Raw genomic sequence first — 23053 nt, 5'->3', positions numbered from 1 at the left:
GGAGTCCAGCCTGCCCAGCACTCTGCCATCGGCCTGTTTCAGCTCCAGCCAGGATGTGAAGGGCTGGGGGTGAGGCGGGAGGAACCAGGCGCCTGGCGAAGGCAAGTGAGAGGCTTGCAGGGCAAGGACTGCGTGCATAGTCCTGGCGGGGTCAGGGCTGTGTGACTCAAGTTAACCCTCAGAACAGTCGCAGGAGGTAAGTACTTCTATTAGTAGGTGTGGAACACAGGTGTGGAAGACGAGGCACAGAGGGGTAAGGTCACTTGCCCAAGGTCACAGTAGCAGGGGACAAAGCTAGGATGTAAACCCAGGCCATCTGGCTCCTGAGCCCACATTCTACTTCCCAACACGTGGAGGAGCTGCCGGCATGGTGAAGGGCCAGCATTGGGCGCATGTGCTGTCCCTCCTGCCTGGAACACTCGTTCACCCTCTCCACTGGCTAGGTCAGTCCTCCTCCAGTTGTAGTTCAGGCGTCAACTCCTCTGTAGCATCCTGCACCCCACTTTACAGGGGCCCGACTGGAAGGGATCAGTCTGTGCGGCGTGGGTGCTAGAACGTCACAGGAAGCCTCCGTCTCACTGTCCTGAGGAGTTGGAGGAGTTTGGAAATAGATGGGGACCTCCCGGAGAGAAGGGAGCTGCAGAAGGGGGAGCCCTCAAATCCTTGGCTGACCCCTGAACTGTGCGAGCTTAGCGTTAAGACCCCAAGAATCCTGGGGCAGGAACAGCGGCTGGAAGGCAGGATGTGCTGAGCAGAGCTCCCAGCGGCTGTCCACCGTAGGGTGGCAGTTCCGAAATTGAGTCCCTTGGGGTTAGAGGGGCTGGAAAACCTTGGTTTTTCCTTTGAAACCCTCGAAGGGCCACATTTTAAGAGTAAAGTTGACATCTTGGGGCCAAAACAAAACAGCGCTGCTCTTCCAGGCAGCCAACCAGTAATTCACTGGCCTGTTGGAACAAAATCCGGCTTTCTTCAGAGCCAGGACCTTGTACTATATTAACTACAGTCCAATATACAGTAAAAAATCCTAGACATATGGAAAAGCATAATGAAGATATATTCACACAAATACGAGCTAACAAAAATTTATATCCAGCAGATTGTATGACAAGAAAAAAAATTTCCATATACTATGGAAACTACTCAGGCTAGAGGGAAATGATTCTGGATAAAAACAAGCATAGAAAGGAATGAAGAGTATGGGAATGGGGACTTCCCTGCTGGCATAGTGGTTAAGACTCCGTGCTTCCAATGTAGGGGGCCCGGGTTTGATCCCTGGTCAGGGAACTAGATCCCACATGCATGCTGAAACTAAGAGTTCGCATGCCACAACTAAGGAGCCCACGTGCCACAACTAAGGAGCTGGCAAGCTGCAACTAAGGAGCCCGCAACTAAGACCTGGCGCAACCAAAAAAAAAAGAGCATGGGAATGGGTAGATATGAACGAATATTGACTGTTTAAAACAATAATGTCGGGAATTCCCTGGTGGCGCAGTGGTTAAGAATCCTCCTGCCAATGCAGGGGACATGGGTTCGAGCCCTGGTCCAGGAAGATCCCACATGCTGCGGAACAACTAAGCCCGTGCACCACAACTACTGAGCCTGCACTCTAGAGCCCGTGAGCCACAATTACTGAGCCTGCATCCCACAACTACTGAAGCCCACGCGCCTAGAGCCCATGCTCCACAACGAGAGAAGACACTGCAACGAGAAGCCTGCGCACCGCAACCAAGAGTGGCCCCCGCTCGCCTCAACTAGAGAAAGCCCGCGCCCATCAACAAAGACCTAACACAGCAAAACAAAAAACAAAAAAACCCAATAATGTCTTGAGGGTTTTAAAACATGCAAACGTGACCACAAGAACTTTCTAGGTGAGGGACGGGAGTGTTATAAGTGTAGGGTTTTTGCGTTGATTTGTGGTGGACTAATGAACTAAGGAAACATAATCTCTAGGGTAACCACTAAAGTAGTAATGAAAATATCTAATTAGAAAGTTAATAGAACAGAAAAATAATGTTTTTATTAATCCAAAGCAAGACAAGTTAGGAGAACCAAAGGGATAAAGGAGCGATGAGACAAAGAAAGCAGCTGGAAGATGGTAGACTTAACCAACTGTATCAGTAATTACATTAAAAATAAATGGATGGTGGGATAGGGAGGGTGGGAGACGCAAGAGGGAAGAGATATGGGAACATGTATATGTATAACTGATTCACTTTGTTATAAAGCAGAAACTAACACCATTGTAGAACAATTATACTCCAATAAAGATGTTAATAAAAATAAAAATAAATGGACCAAACACTCTGATTGAAAGACAGTGATTGTCATACTGGATGAAAATGGAAGTCTCACCTGTGTGCTCATTAGAAAAGATACACTTATGCCAACATTAACCAAGAAAATGAGAGTGATTATCAGACACAGTGGACTTTTAAGACAAAAAATATTACCAGAAATATAGAGCAACAGTGCATAATGATAAAAGGGTGAATTTATCAGGAATGTACAATATACCTAAATTTGTGTAGAGCTAATAATATAAAGCAAAAGAACTAGACAAATGCATAATCACTGTTGGAGATTTTGGCATACCTTTCTCAGTAACTGATAGAAGCAGGGAAAAAAGTAAGGATACAGAAGATTTAACCTATCTACTTGGCCTAATTTCATATGTAGAACCTAAATTACACTGAACAAAAGTTAACTATAATTCTTTTCATGTGTACATGGAATGCTTCAAAAAGAGACAAATCTGTGGACCATAAATCAAGTCACAACATATTCCAAAAAACCTAATCATTGAATTCATGATCACTGACCATAGTGAAATTAAACCACAACTCAATAACAGAAAGATAACTACTAAATTCCCAACACAGTTCTAAATGATCCATGGGAAAAATAAACACAATGAAGATTAGAAAGTATTTTGAACTGAGTTGAAAATGAAAATACAACTTGCTAAAAATTATGGAATGCAGCTAAAGCAGTGATCAGGGGGAATGTATTAGCTCCAAAGGCATATATTAGAAATGAAGAGAGGTTAAACTTCAGTGATCCAAGTGCTCATCACAAGAAGCTAGGAAAAGAACCACAAATTAGGGACTTCCTTGGTGGTCCAATGGTTAAGAATTCACCTTCTAATGCAGGGGACGCAGGTTCGATCCCTGGTCAGGGAGCTAAGATGCCAGCCACATGCTGTGGGGCAACTAAGCCCCTGTGCCACAACTACTGAGCCCACATGCTCTGGAGCCTGCGTGCCACAACAAAGACCCGACGTAGCCAAATAATAAAAATTTAAAAATAAAAACTGCAAATTAAACCCAAAGAAAATGGAAGGAAATAATAAAAGCAGAATCAATGAAATGGAAAGCAGACAAAAATCAACATTGCCAAGAGTTAATTCTTTTAAGTAGTGATAAAACTGATAAACCCACGGCATGACTGACAAAGAATAGAAGAGAAAACAAATTGCTAATTATCAGGAATGAAAGGTGGGCATCACTGTAGATCTCTAAGATATTGAAAAGAGTATATACTATGAACAATTTATAAAGCGGATAAATTTGACAACTTAGATGAAATGGATAAAATCCTTGAAACACACCACTTACTAAAATTGACATAATAGAAAACCCAAATAGCTCTATGTCCATTAAATTGAATCTGTAATTAAAAATCTTTTCACAAAGAAAATTACAGTCTCAGATGACTTCACTGGTGAATTCTTCCAAACATCTAAGAAAGATATACCAATCTTACACTCAGGAAACAGAAAGTGGGAATGTCTCCCCATCTCATTTTATGACACCAAAACCTGAGAAGGACAAGGCAAGAAAGAAAATGACAGACCACTCTCTCTCATGAACATAGAGGCAAAAATCCTAAACAAAATATTAACAAATTGAATCCAGCAATATAAAATGGATAATACATTATAACCAAGTGGAATTTTTATTACAGGAATACAGGATTGGTTGACATAAAACAAAAACAAACAAAACCCACAAAACTAATTCACCAGAGGAGAAACCATAGGATCATCTCAACAGAAGCAGAAAAAGCATGTGACACGATTTAATCCCCACTCATGATAACACTGAGCAAACCAGGAATAGAAGGGATTTCCTCAGTCTGATCAAGGCGTGTGTCCAAAAGACGTACGGCCAACTTTCTACTGATGATAAAATATTGAGTGCTGCCCCGCTGAATCCCATCAGGGCAAGGTGTTCACTTTCTTAAATTTTTATTTATTTACTTTTTGGCTGCGTCGAGTCTTCGTTGCTGCATGCGGGCTTTGTCCAGTTGCGGCGAGCGGGGGCTACTCTTCGCTGCGGAGCTCAGGCTCTAGGTGCGTGGGCTTCAGTAGTTGTGGCTCGCGGGCTCTAGAGCGCAGGCTCAGTAGCTGTGGCGCACGGGCTTAGTTGCTCCGTGGCATGTGGGATCTTCCTGGACCAGGGCTCGAACCTGTGTTCCCTGCATTGGCAGGCGGATTCTTAACCACCGTGCTGCCAGGGACGCCCCAAGGTGTTCACTCCTTTTGCTACAATTACACATTGTACCGGAGATGCCCAGTGCAATCAGGCAATAAAAGGGGAAAAAAGGACAGAAAAACTGGAAGAGAAAAAAATCAAACTATCGCTATTCACAGATGACAGACTGTGGATATAGAAAATCCCTAGGGGATGTTAAGAAAAAAGTTTAGAATTAGTAAGTGAAGTTGACCATCTCAAGATACAAAGACTGTATGAAACACCTACTGTATTCCTGTATATCTGCAACAATTGGAAAAGCAAATTTATAAACCTGTTGTGGGTTGAACTGTCTCCCCCAAAAGATATGTTTACCAAAAAGATGTTGAAGTCCTAATCCCTAGAATGTGTGAATGTGACCTCATCTGGAAATAGGGTCTTTGCAGGTATAATCTCAGGTGATGTCCTCCTGGATTAGAGTGGGCCCCAAATGCAATGACTGGTGTTCTTATAAGAAAAGGACAAGAGACAGACACAGGTGAGAATATACCGTATGAAGACAGAGGCAGAGATTGTAGTGATGCATGTATAAACCAAGGACTGCCAGTGACCACCAGAAGCCAGGAGTGAGGCACGGAAGAAATTTTTCCTCACAACGTCTAGAAGGAACCAATTCTGCTGGCACCTGGATCTTGGATTTATAGCCTCCAGAACTGAGAGAATAAATTCCTAAGCCACCTAGTTTGTGGCACTTTTTTATGGGAGCCCCAGGAAACTAATGCATAACTCTACTTAGGTAATGTCAAAAACATAAAATGCTTAGAAAAAAATTATCAGAAGTGTGCAAAACCTTTACAATAAAAGCTGCAAAATATTACTGAGAAATTCAAGAGCACACAAATAAATGAAGATACCATGTTCATAGACTGGGAACTCAGTAGTCTTTAAGATGTCAGTTCTTCCCAAGTTTATCTATAGACTCAGTACAATCTCAGTCACAATCCCAGTAGGCCTCTATGACAAACTGATTTTAAAATGAGTACGCCCCCGCCCCCCATTTCTTGGACTCCAGTTACATGTGTGTTAGAATGCCTGATATGGTCCCACCGGTTTTTTATTTTTTGGCTGTGCCGCACAGCACGTGAGATGTTAGTTCCCCGACCAGGGATCGAACCCGTGCCCCTACAGTGGAAACTTGAGTCCTAACCACTGGACTGCCAGGGAATTCCCTCCCACAGGTCATTTTTTTTCCCAGTCTCTTTTCTCTCAGTACTTCATTTCTGGTAGTTTCTATTTATATGCCTTCAAGGCCACAGGTATTTTCTTCCAGAGTTTCTAATCTGCTGTTGTAGTATTTTTCATTTTAGATATTGTATCTTTTGTCCTTTGGATTTGGATCTTTTTTACATCTTCCAGTTCTCCATCTTGTTCATGTTTTCCTTTATATCCTTCAGCATTGTCATAAGATTTGTAATGGTCATTTTAAAGTTCTTGCCTGCAAATTCACCGTCTTTGGTTCTGTTTCTATTGCTTGTTTGATATTTCTTCCGATTTATGGTTTATATTTTCCTTCTTCTTGGGATGGCCTGCTAATTTTTTGCCTGGATTCCAACATTTTGAATTTTACTTTGTTTAGTGTGGGATGGTTTTGTATTTCTTTTAAAAGAATGTTGGACTTTGTTCTAGCAGGCAGTTACTTAGGATCAGTTTGATCCTTCTAAGACTTGCATTTAGCTTTAGATTCCATACTAGGGTAACAGAAGCCCACTGCCAAGCTGAGACCCTTCTGAGGGCTCCACGCCAATACCCGTGTATCACCAGGTCTCCCCACCCTGGTTGGTGGAAACTTTCCCCCTGGATTTATGGAACTTTATGCCACACGTGCACAGATGAGTAGATTTGAGGGGATTCTCTGCAGACCCATGGAGTGCTCTAAGTGCAGCCACCCCCATGCTGGTCTCTGCTCCCTCTGCTCAGAAACCCTGCTGGGCTCCTCCCCGTGCTGGGGCCTGCAGGCTGCCTCCAGGCCGGAAGCTGGGGCCCTCGGAGGCTCACCTTGTTCCCTGCTCTTCACTCAGGAAACACTGCCACGTGCCGCCTCTGTTCCAACATCCAAGAACACCGTTAAAAAAACTTCCTTGGTTTCACAATTGTTAACAGCAGGAGGACGGTTTCTGTAGCCACTCTTCCTCCACAGATGCTGCTGAGTATAATAGTCCAGGCACATGGTTCTCACTCTCCAGACGACACCGCATTCTCCACCAAAGACAAGCCGGGGCTCCCAGGACCCAGCTGGCTCCACACACTCAGCTACGTGACTTGTCTTGACAGTTAAGTTCTTCACAGTCCAGAGCTGTCTGAAATCTCCTTCCGTGCTTCGTGTCTCCCACCCCTCAGTGCTGTTTACTCTTAACATTTAGTAGTGGATCCAAAACGGACAGTGATCGCCTGTGATTGTCAAGATGAAGCAGCAGAAAGTCACTTCCATTCTGTCATTCTCTGTGATGATTTGGAGGTTTTATTTGTGTTTAAAACAGTAAAACAGTATGAACTGTGGGTTAAGTTTTTCTTCTTTTAAAAAATATAGTAATGAAATTGAGAAGTATCAATCCTTTCTGGTACCATAACATTTTGATTTTTTAATGGCACGAGTATGTAGGCAAACTTCAATAAAAGAACATTTTGCTGTTTTTTTCGCTATTGTTATTTCATCGTAAGATTACTTGTCAACGTGATCTGAAGAGGCTTCCCCAGAGGCTGACCCCAGGTTGGGGAGTGACCTCATCGGGAATCTGAGGGACTCGCCTGGGGCTTTGGTGTCCCCATCTGTCAATGTACGGACTGGGGTGAGGACCTGGCTCACACCTAGACCACAGTAACAAGTCACCAGAACCCTTGACCAGGGCCTGAGCATCCCGGGGCCTGAATCCATCCTCTTTTGTGTTCCTGAGATGCCCCCTTGAGGAGTGATCCAAAGGAACATTAGGGTTGGGTCTTGCGGGTTGGGTGGCATTTCCAGGGAACTCAGGAAGCGCGTTCCCGGCAAGGAGAGAGGCCGGGAGGTCTGAGGGGCCAAGCGTGCAGACTCGGAACCAGGTGTAGACGGCAGGCCCACGTGCTGGGCGGAGCCGGGTGTGGAGGCAGCAGGGGCCCCTCAGGAGCCGCATGTGGTGGTGTGTGTGGTGCTCAGTGCTGGGGCACACAGGGCTCCCCTCACCACGGCTCACCTCACAGCGGGGAACCTGTAGCTCTCAACAGCCAACGCGGCCCACAGGGCAGACGAGGAAGCGGAGGCCTACAGGTGGCTCGGCCCCCGGACGGCCTCAGGACTGTTCCCCGGGAGAACAGGGATGGGCACAGGCGGGTCTCAGGGCCCGAGCAGGCAGCTCCCCCAGGGGGTCCAGCCTGGACTGGTCCCAGGGTTTGCTCCCTGGCCCTGCCTGTGGTCTCACCAAGTGCCCGGCCTCAGCCAGGGGGGGATGAGCCCAGCCCTGGGCTTGGGGTCCCGGGGGGAACGTGGGGGGTCTCTGCCCCTCCCGAGGACACCCTCTGGCGCGGTCACGGCCCGGCCTCAGTTTCTTCCTTTGCTGGATCACCCCGTCACCCAGAAAAACGAGCCTCTCGACCCCAAAGCCCCTCTGCCTTGCTGCCCCTCCCCTGCTCTCCTGTAAACTAGCTTCCACTGGGCGCCGGCCAGGGTCACCTTAGCATCAGAGCCACGTGGCCAGTCTCTCCCTGCCCCACGGCCTCCAGGCTGCCCTCATCCCCACCTGCTCTTGATGCCTGGTTCCGGGGCTCGAACCCTGGTCCCGTCTACACAGGTTCATGAACACTTCACCGGGTGCCTGATGGGCACTGCAGACGGGACCCCTCCAGGGACCGCAGCCCATCCTTCCCAGAGCTCAGACCACAGCCTTGGGGTCCTCCTTGTCCCCTCTCATCCTCCTACCTGCATCCCGTCTGTCCGGAAGCCCTGTGGGTCCAACCGTCAGAATAATTCCACAGGCCAGTCCCACTCACCCTCTCTCAGGCTAAGAGCCAGGCCGGGCACGGTCTCCACACAGAAGTGGGGCCCTCGCCGTGCCCCCTTCACTCTGGGACCAGCCATATCCTCATATGTGCACAGAAGCAGCTTCACCAAGAGGCCGGGAGCAGCAGGAGCTATGGAGTGTTCTAGGGGGTGAGTGGAAGCTAGGCTGCAACCAGGCGGTTTCCACGCCAGCTTTCTGCACGCTGATGACAGAGCTCAGAAGAAAGGGACCACGCTGGGATTCCTTTTGTTCACTCTAAATACTATTAGCACATTGTTGCCAGCTTATACCCAATTAAATATTTGTAGTTCTTCACTGCTGTATTAGAGATCACCCTCCCCACCCCGAGACTGGGTGGGGGCACCTGCCTACAAGGCCATACGGAAGCCCAGCCCACTCCCCACTTCCCCCTGCTGGGCCCCCCAGCCCCTTCTCCACACCCCTGCTGTCCTCTTGGCACTTACCACTGTGGCCCACCGACAGCGCTGAGTCCCTGGCTGGGCTCTGTCCTGGGCACGTGAAGGCCCGGGTGACCTGCTGGATGGAGGATGGTGAGGGCACCAGGAATCGAGAGCTGCCGCTGCCGGCGACCCTAGAGGTGCTCCAGGGCCAGGGCCCAGGGTCCCCTCGGGGGCATAGCCATCAGCTTGCCCGCCCCCTCCCCGCCGCAGCCCATCACAAAGCAACCAGACGAGGCCTCCTGCTGTACTAATGTATTCCATCTTTCAAAAAGAAAGACATGATTTTAATATTACTTAACAATATGTTAAAAAAGTAGCCAGGCAGGCCTCCGTGTTAATACAGCCGAACACTCTAACAGACTTGATGGTGTGAGTACTGGGTGGGTGTTTTGTTTTTGAACTTTCTCATTCTGCAAGGGATCTTACACAAGCTGGCTACAAGTCAGGGGGATCAGACACGGACAGCGCGACGTGTACACTCTTAAACAGTAGATTGTGGAGGAGAACGGAGAGCCCCGTCCTGCCCGGCCGCCTCGGGTGGGACGCAGGGCACAGAGAGCTGAGCGCAGCGACACCCCGGCAGGACAGGTGGCGGGACAGGGCGAGACACAGAGGCAACGGGCCACGTGGGGATGCGAACCCATCCGGCCGCGGCCCAGGCCTCCGAGGCCGCGGCGGTGGAGAAGGTGGCAGAGCTACTGTTCCGATCCGACGGCAGAGCTACGGTCAAGGCGGCTCACTCACAGACTACACGCACACGAGCTAACAATGCAGGTCGAGCAGCAAGTTCTCGGTCGGGAGGGGGCTCGGGTGCGGCGGCCCACCCGCACAGCCCGGGGCAGGCATGGCAGCTCCGGGCCCGGCCCACCGCCCGCGTGTCCCTCTCCAGGCGGTCCTCGTTCAGTGGGCAGCAAAGGTGGCTTTTTTCAAGCTGAAATTGGACCAGTTGATGGACAGTCTCTGTCGGGTCTGCCTAGCGGAATCCAAACAGAACCTGCGAAGAAAAGAAGCCCAACGGTCACGGGAGGAAGAGGCCCACACCCGGGATGCAGCCGGCGAAGCCCAGAACCCAACAGGGCTCAGTGTGCAGGACACCGCTGGCGTCCACCATCTCCCCACGCCTTGGTGCAGGAGGAACAGGGTCCCACCTTCAGGACACTGGCCAGCACCCTGGACATCTCTGGGGCTTTGTGTGCTTTTCTCTCGTTCTTCAGGAAGCTGCCCGTCCCAGCCAAGCTCTGCCCACGGCCACCAGCCTGCCCTCATTTATCCACGAGGTCACAGTGAGTGTGATGTGGAACAAGAACTTGCATGAGACACAGTTACAACACTGCCCGCACCTCCCTCGCCCCCGCCCCCGCCCTCAGGGGCAGGTCGAGTGCACAGGAATGCCCACAGGCCTCCAAGGCCAGTGCAGCCTCACCGTCTGGCTCTTGAGCACCACCTGCGTGCTGCCCCCTGCTTCCCAGGCAATGATGGCCGAGTTCCGTACTAAATGAAGCAAAGAACATTTTCTTTCAAAAGCCCTTACTTTTGCCTAATTTCTGAAATTCTCACCCTTCCAGCACTAACATGGGTAGCAGGAATTTGGATTAAACTAGAAAATGGTATTGTTGTCACTCATCCAGCAGGTGAAATGAAGTGTTTTTGCTTCAGCTGTGGTTAAATCGCTGAACCAGTCGTCGGTGCTGTGTACCTGGAGGACTGTGTCCAGGTAGATGAAGCCCCCGGCCACCCCGCCCCTCGGCGAAGGGCTGCACCGTCTCCCAGGATCCAAACTCTCTTTCCCTGGACACAGATGGTCAACCCCAAGTCTTAGTGGTGTTACCTTTTAAACCTTCTGGAAGCTTCCACCTCCTCCTCCACTGTCTCTGCATCAGCACGTGTGTGTCCCCACCCTTCACGCCGCAGCCAGAACGCTCGGAAGCACCAACCACGTCCCTGCTCTAAGCCGCTCAGAGAAGAGCTGCAGCCCGAACCAAAGCAAGGTCTCCACGGGGCCCAGGCGACCTGGTCTGCATCCTCCCCACACCCTGGCTCCACTCTAGACACCACCTCCCATCAGGCCTCCGTACTGCCAACTGTGGACTGGGTCACGCATACTTACATACACGTGTACAGAACACGCGAATACAGGTAACTATAAGGCAAAAGCCTGGGTACCCACCCCCCCAGGTCAAGAAACCCAACACTGCCAACCCTGGGGTGCCATGCTGTGCCCTCCCAAGCAGGGAGCCACCATCCCAGCCTTTGCAACCAGCAATCCTCATGGTTCTTTGTAATTTCACGACTCGATGGTGGCTCGTGTTGATTTCTTTCTTTTTTTTAACATTTAATTAATTAATTAATTAATTAAGGCTGTGTCAGGTCTTCGTTGCGGCACGCAGGATCTTCGTTGAGGCACGCGGGATCTTTTGTTGTGGCGCACGGGTTCCAGGGCACGTGGGTTCTGTAGCTGCACCACACAGGTTCTCTAGTTGAGGCGTGCGAGCTCAGTAGTTGTGGCACGTAGGCTTAGCTGCCCCGTGGCATGTGGGATCTCAGTTCCCCGACCAGGGATTGAACCCACGTCCCCTGCATTGGAAGGCAGATTCTTTACCACTGGACCACAGGGAAGTCCCTCATGTTGATTTCTAAACACACAGGAACAGAACTGTGCTGTATGCTTTCATGTTGCTCCTTTCATTCAACAGTACGTTCATGCGATTCCTCCGCAAGGCCACAGGCGCGTGGGACTGTTTGCTGGAGTATGTGGGACGCACAACTTGGCCGTTGCAACTTTACAAGAGCCGCCAAGCTCTTCTCCAAGGTGGTCTGACCTGACCTGCTGCTCCTCGCCCATGGAGGGGGTCGGGCCCAGCCGCTCCCCAGTGCCAGTCGGGCTGAGGCCCCCCACAGTTAACTGGTCACAGGTTTTCTGTGACATCGACTGTTTCATTTGCCCGCTTGTCAACAGGGCTGTCTTTCCTTAATGGTCTGTAACGTTTACACATCTTGATACTAATCCTTTGTGATGCACTGCAAATATTGTTTTCTCACTTTCTTTAAAGCAAATTGTTGATTCTAATGGAGCTTAATTTATCCATCTTTTATTTTATGGTTGGTGTTTCTGAGAAATCTTTCCCTATGCTCGAAATTTAAAAGGTTTGCATATGATACTTAAAATCTTAACCCATCTGAAGTTGACTTTGAGTGTGGTGTGATGCAGGGGTAACACACTTGCACAGCTCCATTTACGAACACGCCTTCATTCCCACAGTGATCAGCCAACCCATCTTTTGTCATACACCAAAGCTCAGTGTTCGTACAGGCCTGTTTCTGGGCACCAATGTCACCATATTTTAATAACCAGGACTTTCCAAGTCTTTACAATGGGTAGGAAAAGGAGCCTTCCTTATTATTCCTATTATTCTAGGAGGATATTAGCAATCCTTTACAATTTTTTTTCTTTTTTGCGTCAATGTAACACATATATAGCAGGGTGAATAAAACAAATGTCTAACATAAAGAATCATTATAAAGCAAATACCGTGGATCACCAGAGTCAAGCTGGGGGATCCCCCTGCCTGGTGCTTCCTCTCCTCAGAAGTAATCACCATTCTGGCTTTTTACGTTGCTCACTTCCGTGTCTTTCTTTAAAGTCTTAACGCCTCCGTACGCATCCCTGAACAACATACTTCACTTCTAAGAACATACTTTATTTAGGTGTCATTTATGTACAGCAAATTGCAGTTAGTGTAGAGCCCACAGTGCTGACAAACTTACATGTCTGGGAAACCATAACCTCAACCAGGACACAGAACATTCCCACAAAACCCCAAGTCTCCTTTTCGCTCTGGCCCCAGGCAAACAGCAACCTCTTGATCTGTGACCACAGATGAACCTGTGTATTCTGGGATTTCGTGTCAGTGGAACCTCTGCACGCATTCTGTGTCCGGCTTCTTGCACTAAGCACGCCGCCTCTGAGGACTGTCCATGTGCTGCAGCAGCAGCTTTTTACTGCTGAGTAGCATCCACTGGATGGACAGAGCGCTGTTTTGTTTATCTGCTCATCTCTGTGGACCTCTGGGTTGATCCCAGTTTGGGGCTGCAAATAAGACTTCTAGGGACATTCAGGAACAAGTCGTTGTGCAGGCATCCACTCTGCTTTCTCTTGGGCTTTTGGGCAGACCCCAGCAGTACAGCTGCCGGACTGAACAGTAGGCATATCAAACAAGGTACTTTAGTTTTGCCTAATTTTTAGTTTATATAAATTGGATATCACATATATTCTTGAGCATTCTGTCTCTTTTGTTTAACATTCAGTTTGTAAGTTGCATCTGTGTTGCGGATTGCTCTGGTTTGTTCCTTTTTGTTGCTATAACACTTCTCCTTTGACTGTATCACAATGTGCCCATCCCAACAAGTTTTAGAAACACTGTGTTAAGTTCCACAAAACCCTTCTTGGGTTTTAAATCCACAAATAAACTTGCAGAAGCTGGAGAGCTTGAACGTACTAAATTTTTTTTTTCTTTTTGCTGTGTAGTTCCATTTATATGAAGTTCAAAAATATGCAAAACTAATGTATGGTGAAAGATCATCTTTACTTTGGGGGTGCTGGTAATGACTGGGGACATATGAAGTAGGCTTCTGGGTGCTGATAATGCACACCTTGGCCGGGTGGTGGTTACCTGGATGTGCTCACTTCGTTAAAATTCACTGAGCTCAAAGGCACTAATTCTTCTACGAATGAACACGAAGAACCTGTGTGACCCGGGTCCTTCAATGCTCTTCTGTGAAGTCTCATCGCTTTCTGTGCACGAGTCTTGTGCAACTCCTACTAGATTTATTCATGGATACTGCACAGATCTTGCTGCTGTGATAAACGCTGTCTTCACGTAAACTACATTTTTGAATTACTGATGGTGTAGAGAAAAATAACTTCTGTAAACTTATCCTACAGCCAGGCTCTTGCTAAACTGTCCTATGTTTTCTTCCGTAATTTCCTACATAGACAATTAGATCATCTGTAAAATGAAATTTTACTTCCTCCTTTCCATGCCTTATGCCTTTAATTTCTTGTCTGTCTTACAGTGCTCGCCAGGAACCACGGCTTAGGGTTGACCAGAAGAGGAAATAAGAGGGCGGCAGGGCGGCTCTGTTTTGAACGTGCTTCATCTTTCGCATTTTGGAAAACGTTTCATGCAGCTTTCTTTTCTCTTCTTTCTCTTCCTCTTTTGGTAAATTCCTTTTCTAAGGTTAAAGATATTTTCTTCTATTGCTTACTATTAAAAAAAATTAGCTATAAATGGGTGCTAAGATTTTAGCAAAGGTTTTTTCCTGAACTCACTGAAATGATCACATGGCTCTTCTTTACTATGTTAATGTGCCAGATAACACTGCGGATTTCCTAACATCAGAAACTCCTTGCATTCAATCCTGGGGTAAGCCGGTTTGGTAACATGCTGCTCTTTGAAAATACTGTACACTGTTGGATTTAGCATGTGAATATTTTCGTGATTATTTTTGCAACTAATATTCATGAGAGAAACAAATGTGTAATGTCCCATTTTTTTTCTGGTATTGTTTTTGGCAGATTTTGGTATCAACATTTTACTTCTCTCATAAAACAAAGTGGGGAGCACGCTCCTGTGCTGTCTCATTTCAATTCTCTGGTAGAATCTACAAGACTGAATAATCTTTCTTTGAAAGTCCTGGACAATTCTCTGTGAAACTGTCAGAATATAGTTTTCTTACTGGGAAGACTTAGAACTGCTGCTTTAATCTAATTGTTACTGGACCATTCATGCTATTTTTCTATTGGGTTAATTTTGTGTCTTATTTAAGTTTTAAAGTTAATTGTTGTAAAGTTGCTCCCAGTCTCTGGAGTTATGTCCTCCTTTTCACTTACGTACTCACAAAATCAAAGAAACCCTTTATATTACAGAGAATTTCAAACACACCCAAAAGCAGAGAGTGGTAAAATGAACAGAGCCACCATCCAACTTTGATAATTATCAACATTCTGTTTCTTCTTCCATCTAACTGTGGTATTTTGGGTGTCTTTTTTCTACTTTTCTTGACTAGTCTCTCAAAGGTTTATTTATTTAATGTTTTCAAAGAATCAAATTTTGGCTTTGATGATCTTATCTTTGTTTCCTATTTCATTATTGCTCTTATGTATTATCTCCTTTGTTTCACTTTGAGTTTATTCTATTGCTGTTTTCCTAATTTCTCAAATTAAATCCTAAACTCATTAATTTTCAGGGTTTTTTTTTTTTTTTTTTTTGCGGTATGTGGGCCTCTCACTGTTGTGGCCTCTCCCGTTGCGGAGCACAGGCTCTGAACGCGCAGACTCAGCAGCCATGGCTCACGGGCCCAGCCGCTCCGTGGCATGTGGGATCTTCCCAGACCGGGGCACGAACCCGCGTCCCCTGCATCGGCAGGCAGACTCTCAACCACTGCACCACCAGGGAAGCCTTAATTTTCAGGTTTTTAATACTTAGCTCCATCATTTAAGGCTTCAGTGGAAGTGCTCCCAAGGGCAAACCTTTTCTTTTTTTAAAAAATTTTCTTGAAGTATAGTTGATTTATAATGTGGTGTTAATTTCTGCTGTACAGCAAAGTGACTCAGTTTTATATACATATGTATATGTGTGTGTATATATATATATATATATGTATATATATATACTCTTTTTCATTGTGGTTTATCATAGGGTATTGAATATAGTTCCCTGTGCTCTACAGTAGGACCTTAGTTGTTTATCCATTCTCTATATAATAGCTTGCATCTGCTAACCCCAAGCTCCCACTCCCCCCTCCCCCAACCCCCTCCCCCTTGGCAACTACAAGACTGTTCTCTATGTCTGTGAGTCTGTTTCTGTTTCGTAGATAAGTTCATTTGTGTCATATTTTAGATTCCATATATAAGTGATATCACATGGTATTTGTCTTTCTCTGTCTGACTTACTTGACTTAGTATGATAATCTCCAGTTGCATCCATGTTGCTGCAAATGGCATTATTTCGTTCTGTTTTATGTCTGAGTAATATTCCATCGTGTATATGTACCACATCTTCTTTATCCATTCATCTGTCGATGGACATTTAGCTTGTTTCCATGTCTTGGCTATTGTAAACAGTGCCATTACAAACATAAGGGTGCATGTATCTTTTTGAATTATAGTTTTTTCTGGATATATGCCCAGCAGTGGGATTGCTGGGTCATATGGTAGCTCTATTTTTAGTTTTTTGAGGAACCTCCATACTGCTCTCCATATTGCTGTACCAATTTACATTCCTACCAACAGTGTAGGAGGGGTCCCTTTTCTTCACACCCATGAGCAAAACCTTTTCTGCATTCCACAGGTTTTCACGTGCAATATTTTCCTTATCTTTTAGTTCTATATATTTTTAAATGTCCACTGTGGTTTCTTACTTGACCCATGAGTTATTTACACTTACATAATTCCAGATTTCCAAATATTTAGGGACTTAAAATGTACCTATTGTAAATATGCAACTTCAACATGTTGTGGTCAGAGAACACAAATTATACATCCTTCTTTGACATGTTTGAGCCTTGCTTTCTGTGGGCCAGCACATATCCCGTTTCTGTGGATGGCCCCGTGTGTGTAAGAACTCAGCTCTCTGTTTCTTGGATGCAGGGTTTCACCTACATCCGTTAGACTAAGCTTGCCAGTCAAGCTGTGTTGATCTTCCACATCTTCACAGTGGGGCTTGGGCTGCTCAAGCCAATCAGGACGCAGAGAAATGGTCTGAGATTTCCCACCAGGATGGTGGATTTGTTTGATTCTCTGTGAAGCCCAAATTGCTTTTTGTATCTTGAGGCTATTTCATTAAGTACTTGTGTTTAAAATTCCTATTTCTTCCTGACAAATTGAACATTTTATCATTATGTAGCAAACTTCATCTATCCCTTGTGTTAAAATATACTTCGTCTGAGAATAACAACTGTAACAGTTTCCTTTTTCCTTTCTCTTTATTTCCACCTTTCTTTTCATTATAGTTTAGGTATTTTCTTGTAAACAGTATATATACGTGTGTGTGTGTGTGTGTGTGTGTGTGTGTGTGTGTATATAATTTAACACAACCTGACAAACTACTTTTTTTTTTTTTTTTTTTTTTGCTGTACGCGGGCCTCTCACTGTTGTGGCCTCTCCCGTTGCAGAGCACAGGCTCCGGACGCGCAGGCTCAGCGGCCATGGCTCACGGGCCCAGCCGCTCCGTGGCATGTGGGATCTTCCCGGACCGGGGCACGAACCCATGTGCCCTGCATCGGCAGGCAGACTCTCAACCACTGCGCCAACAGGGAAGCCCTGACAAACTACTTTTAATTTTGTCTGCTTACTGCCTATCATGGTTACCGACACAACTGGACTTGTGTCTATCATCTTTTTAAAATTTGTTTATTGTACTTTCTCTACATTTATTTATTTTTCTTTTTGTTTTGATTTTTTTCCTTCTACTGATTAGCAATTTATACACCCTATTTCTATTCTTTTAATGCTTGCTCTTGAAATTGTGTCCTGCCCATTTAGCTTAAAGTCTGAATGTTAACTACCTGAACAACAGAAGGACTTCAGGATATTCAGCTCTGATTATTTCACACTTAACTGACATACTACTGCTGTTCAGTACTGGGGTTCTTTCAAACATAATGTCAGTTAGACATTTACCTAGACTTATCAGGCTGTTTTTCATTCCTTCCTGTGTATGTTACAGTGATCTTCTGAGATCACTTTCCTTTTTCTTTTCTTTCTTTTTTTTTGGGGGGGGGGGCACGCTGTGCAGCTTGCAAGATCTTAATCCCCTGACCAGGGATTGAACCCATGTCTCCTCCAGTGGAAGCATGGAATCCCAACCGCTGGACCACCAGGGAATTCCCGATTTCCTTTTTCTTAAAGTATAATTTTAGATGTTTCCTTTTAAAACAGGTCTCTTTGTAGCAAGCTCCTACAGTTTTTCTTTATTATGGGAAAGAATAGTTTTGTGGGATACATAATTATAGACTGACAAATCTTCTTTCAACACTGTAAATATCACTCCATGGTCTCTGGTTTCATATGCTATGTCTAGATATGGATTTTTGTTTGTTTTATCCTACTGGTATACGTTGTGCTTTTGAATTTGTAGATTCAAATTTCCCATTAGTTCTGCAAAATCCTCAGGCATCTTATCTCTTTAAATCCTGTTTTTCTGTGGTCTCCATTCTCTCTCAGAGGGGCTTCCATTAGGTGTATGTCAGACTTAGCCACTCCTCCGTGTCTCTTAAGCCCTCTTTCACATTTTCTATTTTCCTTATATCTTGGTGCATTCTGGGTACATTTTCCAGATATATCTTCCAGTTCATTAATTCCCTCTTCAGCAGTGTCTCATCTGTTTATCAGGTATCTATCTACTGAGGTCTTGACTTTAATAATTCTATTTTTCATTTCTGGATTTTTATTGTTGTTCCTAGGTCTTGGGTGTTTGATAATCTTTGTTTATAAGGTCATGCATGATTTTAAGGTGTGTGAATCCTGCAGGTCTACCTTGGGAAAATATTCCTCCAAAGCTTTGCCTACATCCAAGAAATGCCCCTATTCTATCCCCTGCTCCCCAGAATCCAGCTTCAGGGCAAACTGTGTTAATAATTCAAGTAATTTAGGGACTTCCCTGGTGGTCCAGGGGTTAAGAATCCTCCTTCTAATGCAGGGGATGTGGGTTTGATCCCTGGCTGGGGAGCTAGATCCCACATGCCGCGGGGCAACTAAGCCCACGCGCTCTAGAGCCTATGCACCACAACTAGAGAGACCACGTGCGACAACTACTGAGACTGTGCGCCAAAACTAGAGAGCCTGCGCGCTGCAACGATAGATCCTGCATGCCACAACAAAGATCCTGCGTGCCGCAACTAAGACCCGACACAGCCGAATAAATAAATAAATAAGTCAATAAATAAATATTAAAAAAAAATTTAGGGACTTCCTTGGCGGTCCAGTGGTTAAGAATCCACCTTCCAATGCAGGAGACGCGGGTTCAATCCCTGGCTGGGGAACTAAGATCCTACATGCCGCAGGGCAACTAAGCCCACATGCCACAACTACTGAGCCCACACATACCACAACTGGAGAGAAGCCTGTGCTCCACAATGAAGAGCCCACTCACCACAACAAAGATCCCGCAGGCCGCAACTAAGACCCAATGCAGCCAAATCAATCAATCAATCAATCAATTTAAAAAAATAATTCAAGTAATTTAGCTACAGATTCTTTTGGACTTTGTACAAACACATTCATATCATCTGAGAATGACAATTCCACTTCTTCATTCGAATCCTTATCCCTTTTGTTTCTTTTTATTTCTTTAAAAATAGAAGTTGTGATAAGGGGCATCATTGTTATTATTTTTTTAATCTCAAGGAATGGCTTGTAATGTTTCACCATGATGTATATAACATTTACTGATTTTATGGATGCCCTTCACCATGTTTAGGAGAGGCCCTTCTCATCCTAGTTAAGGGTTTCTACTACAAATGCTTAACTTTAGCAAATGCTGTACCATCTGCTAAGATTTAAAAATACACACACACATTATAAATATATATAATTTTAAGAAACATTTAGAATTTTACAATACTTCATTTATGAATTTATGACTTTTTGTACTGCAAACTGCTTTTGTGAGTGTGTATGTACATGTGTGCGTGCTTTCTGAAACAAAGAGATTAAAGTACTTTCCAAGAGAGAACAAGGCACTTTAAAGAAAAATTTTCTTGCCATGACTCACATTGTAGATATTATTGAACATATTATGACAAATATTATTAAACATGTACTAATAAAGTCTGCATATCAGGAAACCTGAGTAAATTATCCAAAATGTTACTTTTCTCCTTAAAAGCATGCCATATCACTGTGTTCCAATGCCAGCACATACAAAGATCAGCTGGGAGGCTTGTGAGAACACGGATGTGGGGTCCCAAGTTCCTAGGTGATGTGATGCTGCTGGTCCAGGACCACTCTGAGATACGCTGCCATAAACCAGTCTTTATACACACGGGGAGGGAGAAGTGAATGAAGTGTGAGAGTGTGGGCGAGAAGGCTAGTGCGTGTATGCTCGGGGTGTGGGTGGGATGTGCACGGCAGGCCTTCACGTGCTAGAATGTTACAAAGGAGCCGGGCTGCTTGGCTAGCTGACACAACTTCTGTCCAAGACAAGCGGCCGTGCTATGTGGGAGGGTCATGCATGGTAACCACGAAACCATCCTTTTTTCGGACCACACTCCTAACAATTACCTTTTGAAATATTCCACTTCCCTCTCTGTCTCGTCCATGTCCACACTGTCTAGGTCGATATCTTTAGGCAGAAAGACATCATCTGTAAGATGAAAGAAAAGAGGCAAGTCAACTAAACAGCAGGCCATCTTAGCGGGACAGAGCAAAGCATTTGGTTTTACTTAATTTCAACAAGTTCACAAACTAAAAATCCCTTCTAAAATGAGATTTTGCATGGAACTTCCCAGGCGGTCCAGTGGTTAAGACTCTGTGCTTCCAATGTAGGGGACATAGGTTCCATCCCTGCTTGGGGAACTAAGATCCCACATGCCGCGGGGTGTGGCCAAAAAAAAAAAAAGAAAAAAGAAAGTGAGGGGCTTCCCTGGTGGCGCAGTGGTTGAGAGTCCACCTGCCGATGCGGGGGACACGGGTTCGTGCCCCGGTCTGGGAGGATCCCACATGCCGCGGAGCGGCTGGGCCCGTGAGCCATGGCTGCTGAGCTTGCGCATCCGGAGCCTGTGCTCCGCAGCAGGAGAGACCACAGCAGTGAGAGGCCCGCGTACCACAAAAAAAAAAAAAGAAAGTGAGAACTTGTCTAATAAAACTTTTTAAAAAATTAAAAAACAAAAATGAGATTTTGCAAATGGCCACAGGTGGGCAGACCTCTCTCATGCACTTGGGAACATCCAGGTCACCTGGAATTAGTGAACTTCTGTGCTGAGTGAAGGAACCATTGCTTCAGGCCCGGCAGAAGAGACATACCTGCTGCAGCCACCGGGAGAGCCCTTGAGAAGACAGAGGCTGTCTGCCCCAAGGCCCCGCTGGAGGGAGGGCGGGGGGGTGGGGGTAGCAGGGGCACGGCTGTCAACAGACGCCGTAGACGTGTCTGTACCCAGGACCCAGATGTCAGCCTCTGGAGGAAGACGGCTCTTCTAGGCATTCAGTTTATCCAAGCAACATCCAGAGACTTCATCAAAAAGCTTTTCCGGTTGTCCCTACCAAACGCAAGGCTATATTTCATCTTGCAGTTGAGCAACCCTCTTTGAAAATAGGCTACAGCAGGGAGACGACTGATGAGGGAGCCTTGGCACCTCTGAGGGTTTTAATTCCCTCTTCTGCTCTGCCCACCCTGTTTGGTACCTGCCAGGCGCTCAGAGGCTCCATCCGTGCACACCTGGGTGCTGGGGGGCACTGGCGGTGTACGCACAGCACCCGGTTCCACCCATGGACGAGTGCAGACCACCGACAGTGCTCTGTTAAAGCCAGTCTCCATTCCCTGTCCCCACCTTAGCATGGGACAATCTTTCAGGATCTTCAGTAAAGGACCCCCTTTCCTCCCATCACTGGGCATTTGCACAGCAGCGTAATGAAGGCGCGGTTTACCTGCACATCAGCAGCTAACACTGCTGAAGACTCCCAGCGCCACGCGGAGTGCCTTCACATCCGCCAGCTCACGGCAACGCCGTGGCCACCGAGGAGCCCCCGCACGCCCCCTGCACGACCACGGCCCCTCCCGCACAGACAGCTCCCGGCCTGGGTCTTCCTCAACTCCGCCCCCTGCCGCTGTATCCCTGTGGTTTCAGCCACACCTGGATACCAACACCACCAAACCAACCCCGCCCCAGACCTCCTTCATGAGTGGCTCGTCCATAAAGCCACCTCCTCTGTACATCCACCCTTCAGGCAGCTGACCCCCAACGCGGGCAAAGCTGTTGCGATCTGCTGCGGCCGCTCCCTTTCCGACAGTGATCTAGAAATGATCCTCCCCCCACCCCCTTCCTCATACTCATGTCCCACCTGTCGCCCCTGTCACCATGTTGGGCACGTTCCTCATCAACAGTTGCAGACGCCTGTCTCCATCCCACTGCTGCTGCTTCTGGGGTACCCCCCCAGCCCCCGCCCAGGCTCCCTAGTCCAGGCCGCCAGCATGCATGAGTCACCCTCACAACACGCTCCTTCCCAGCCACTGAGACCGTTCGTCAGGCCTCCGCTGCACACCTACCACAGGCATCTCCTGGAGGCCCACTGGCTGACACTGGTCAAGGAAACAGTGATGCACGAGGAAAGGTGAGGTGGGCCAGGAGTGTTTACAGAGGTAAAGAAGGTAAAGTCTTAGAAAGGCCGAACTCAAGTTATTCCATAAAAAAGTTCTAGAAGAGGAGTTGGTTCAACCACAGAAGCAAACACAGAGCAGACACGTCTGCTGGGAGTGCTCTCATTATAAAGTGATTTCTAATACTCTTCTAATTAGAACTGATAACCAGTATTAAAAATCTTGGCATAAGAAAAAAAATGGGATGGAACTATAACCAGATTCAGTATCAGACAGACATTTTTCACAACAAAACTGTTATTAACCAGGGTGGAAAGAAAGAGCGACCTAAAGAATTTCATACCCGCCAGGCTGTCTGTTCACTGTTCAGACCACAGGAAACAGTTTGCTTCGCCAGAGCTTGGAGGACTCTGTGCCCCTGACCCCTACTTGAGGACATGTGTCTGGGAACACTGCTACACGAGGACCAACACGGGCACCTAATGTATTCACGTGCAAACCTACAAATACTGTGCACTCTGACAAAGCAGAAACAAATGCAGCTGAAAAATGGGAAGAGAAAGGACAGCAAAAGAGGGCAGAGTAGAGAAAACAGGGTCAGCGCACGGCTGTCCCCCAGGCAGTAAGTGGTGCCACAGGCCCCCATTTGGAGCAGGGATGGGGCACCAGACGTATAAGTGCAGGGGCAGCACCAGTACAAAGTCATAAACATTCCTAAACACCAAGGATATATAGAAAAAAAGGCAATCATCTTACACAGAGAGAGAATCAGCGAA

At 46.5% G+C, this 23053-nt stretch overlaps 1 protein-coding gene across 3 annotated transcripts in view; it reads right to left on the bottom strand.

Annotated features, from left to right (window-relative positions):
• Positions 1-9251: 9251 nt before the first annotated feature.
• FAM193A (family with sequence similarity 193 member A) overlaps positions 9252-23053 on the bottom strand; it is a gene marked incomplete at its 5' end in the record, with an annotated part of 177018 nt that continues 163216 nt past the window's right edge. For all 3 annotated transcript variants that reach the window (XM_079704779.1, XM_079704780.1, XM_079704781.1), the window contains 2 exons: positions 9252-9958; positions 20246-20327. In XM_079704779.1, coding sequence (XP_079560905.1) covers positions 9865-9958; positions 20246-20327 — 176 coding nt within the window. In that variant the 3' untranslated portion in view covers positions 9252-9864. The remainder of the gene's footprint in view (positions 9959-20245; positions 20328-23053) is intronic.

Source organism: Hyperoodon ampullatus, assembly GCF_949752795.1.
Source record: "Hyperoodon ampullatus genome assembly, chromosome: 1".
NCBI lineage: Eukaryota > Metazoa > Chordata > Mammalia > Artiodactyla > Ziphiidae > Hyperoodon > Hyperoodon ampullatus.
Note: the sequence above shows the minus strand (reverse complement) of the source record. Positions and strands in the feature narration are given on the sequence as shown.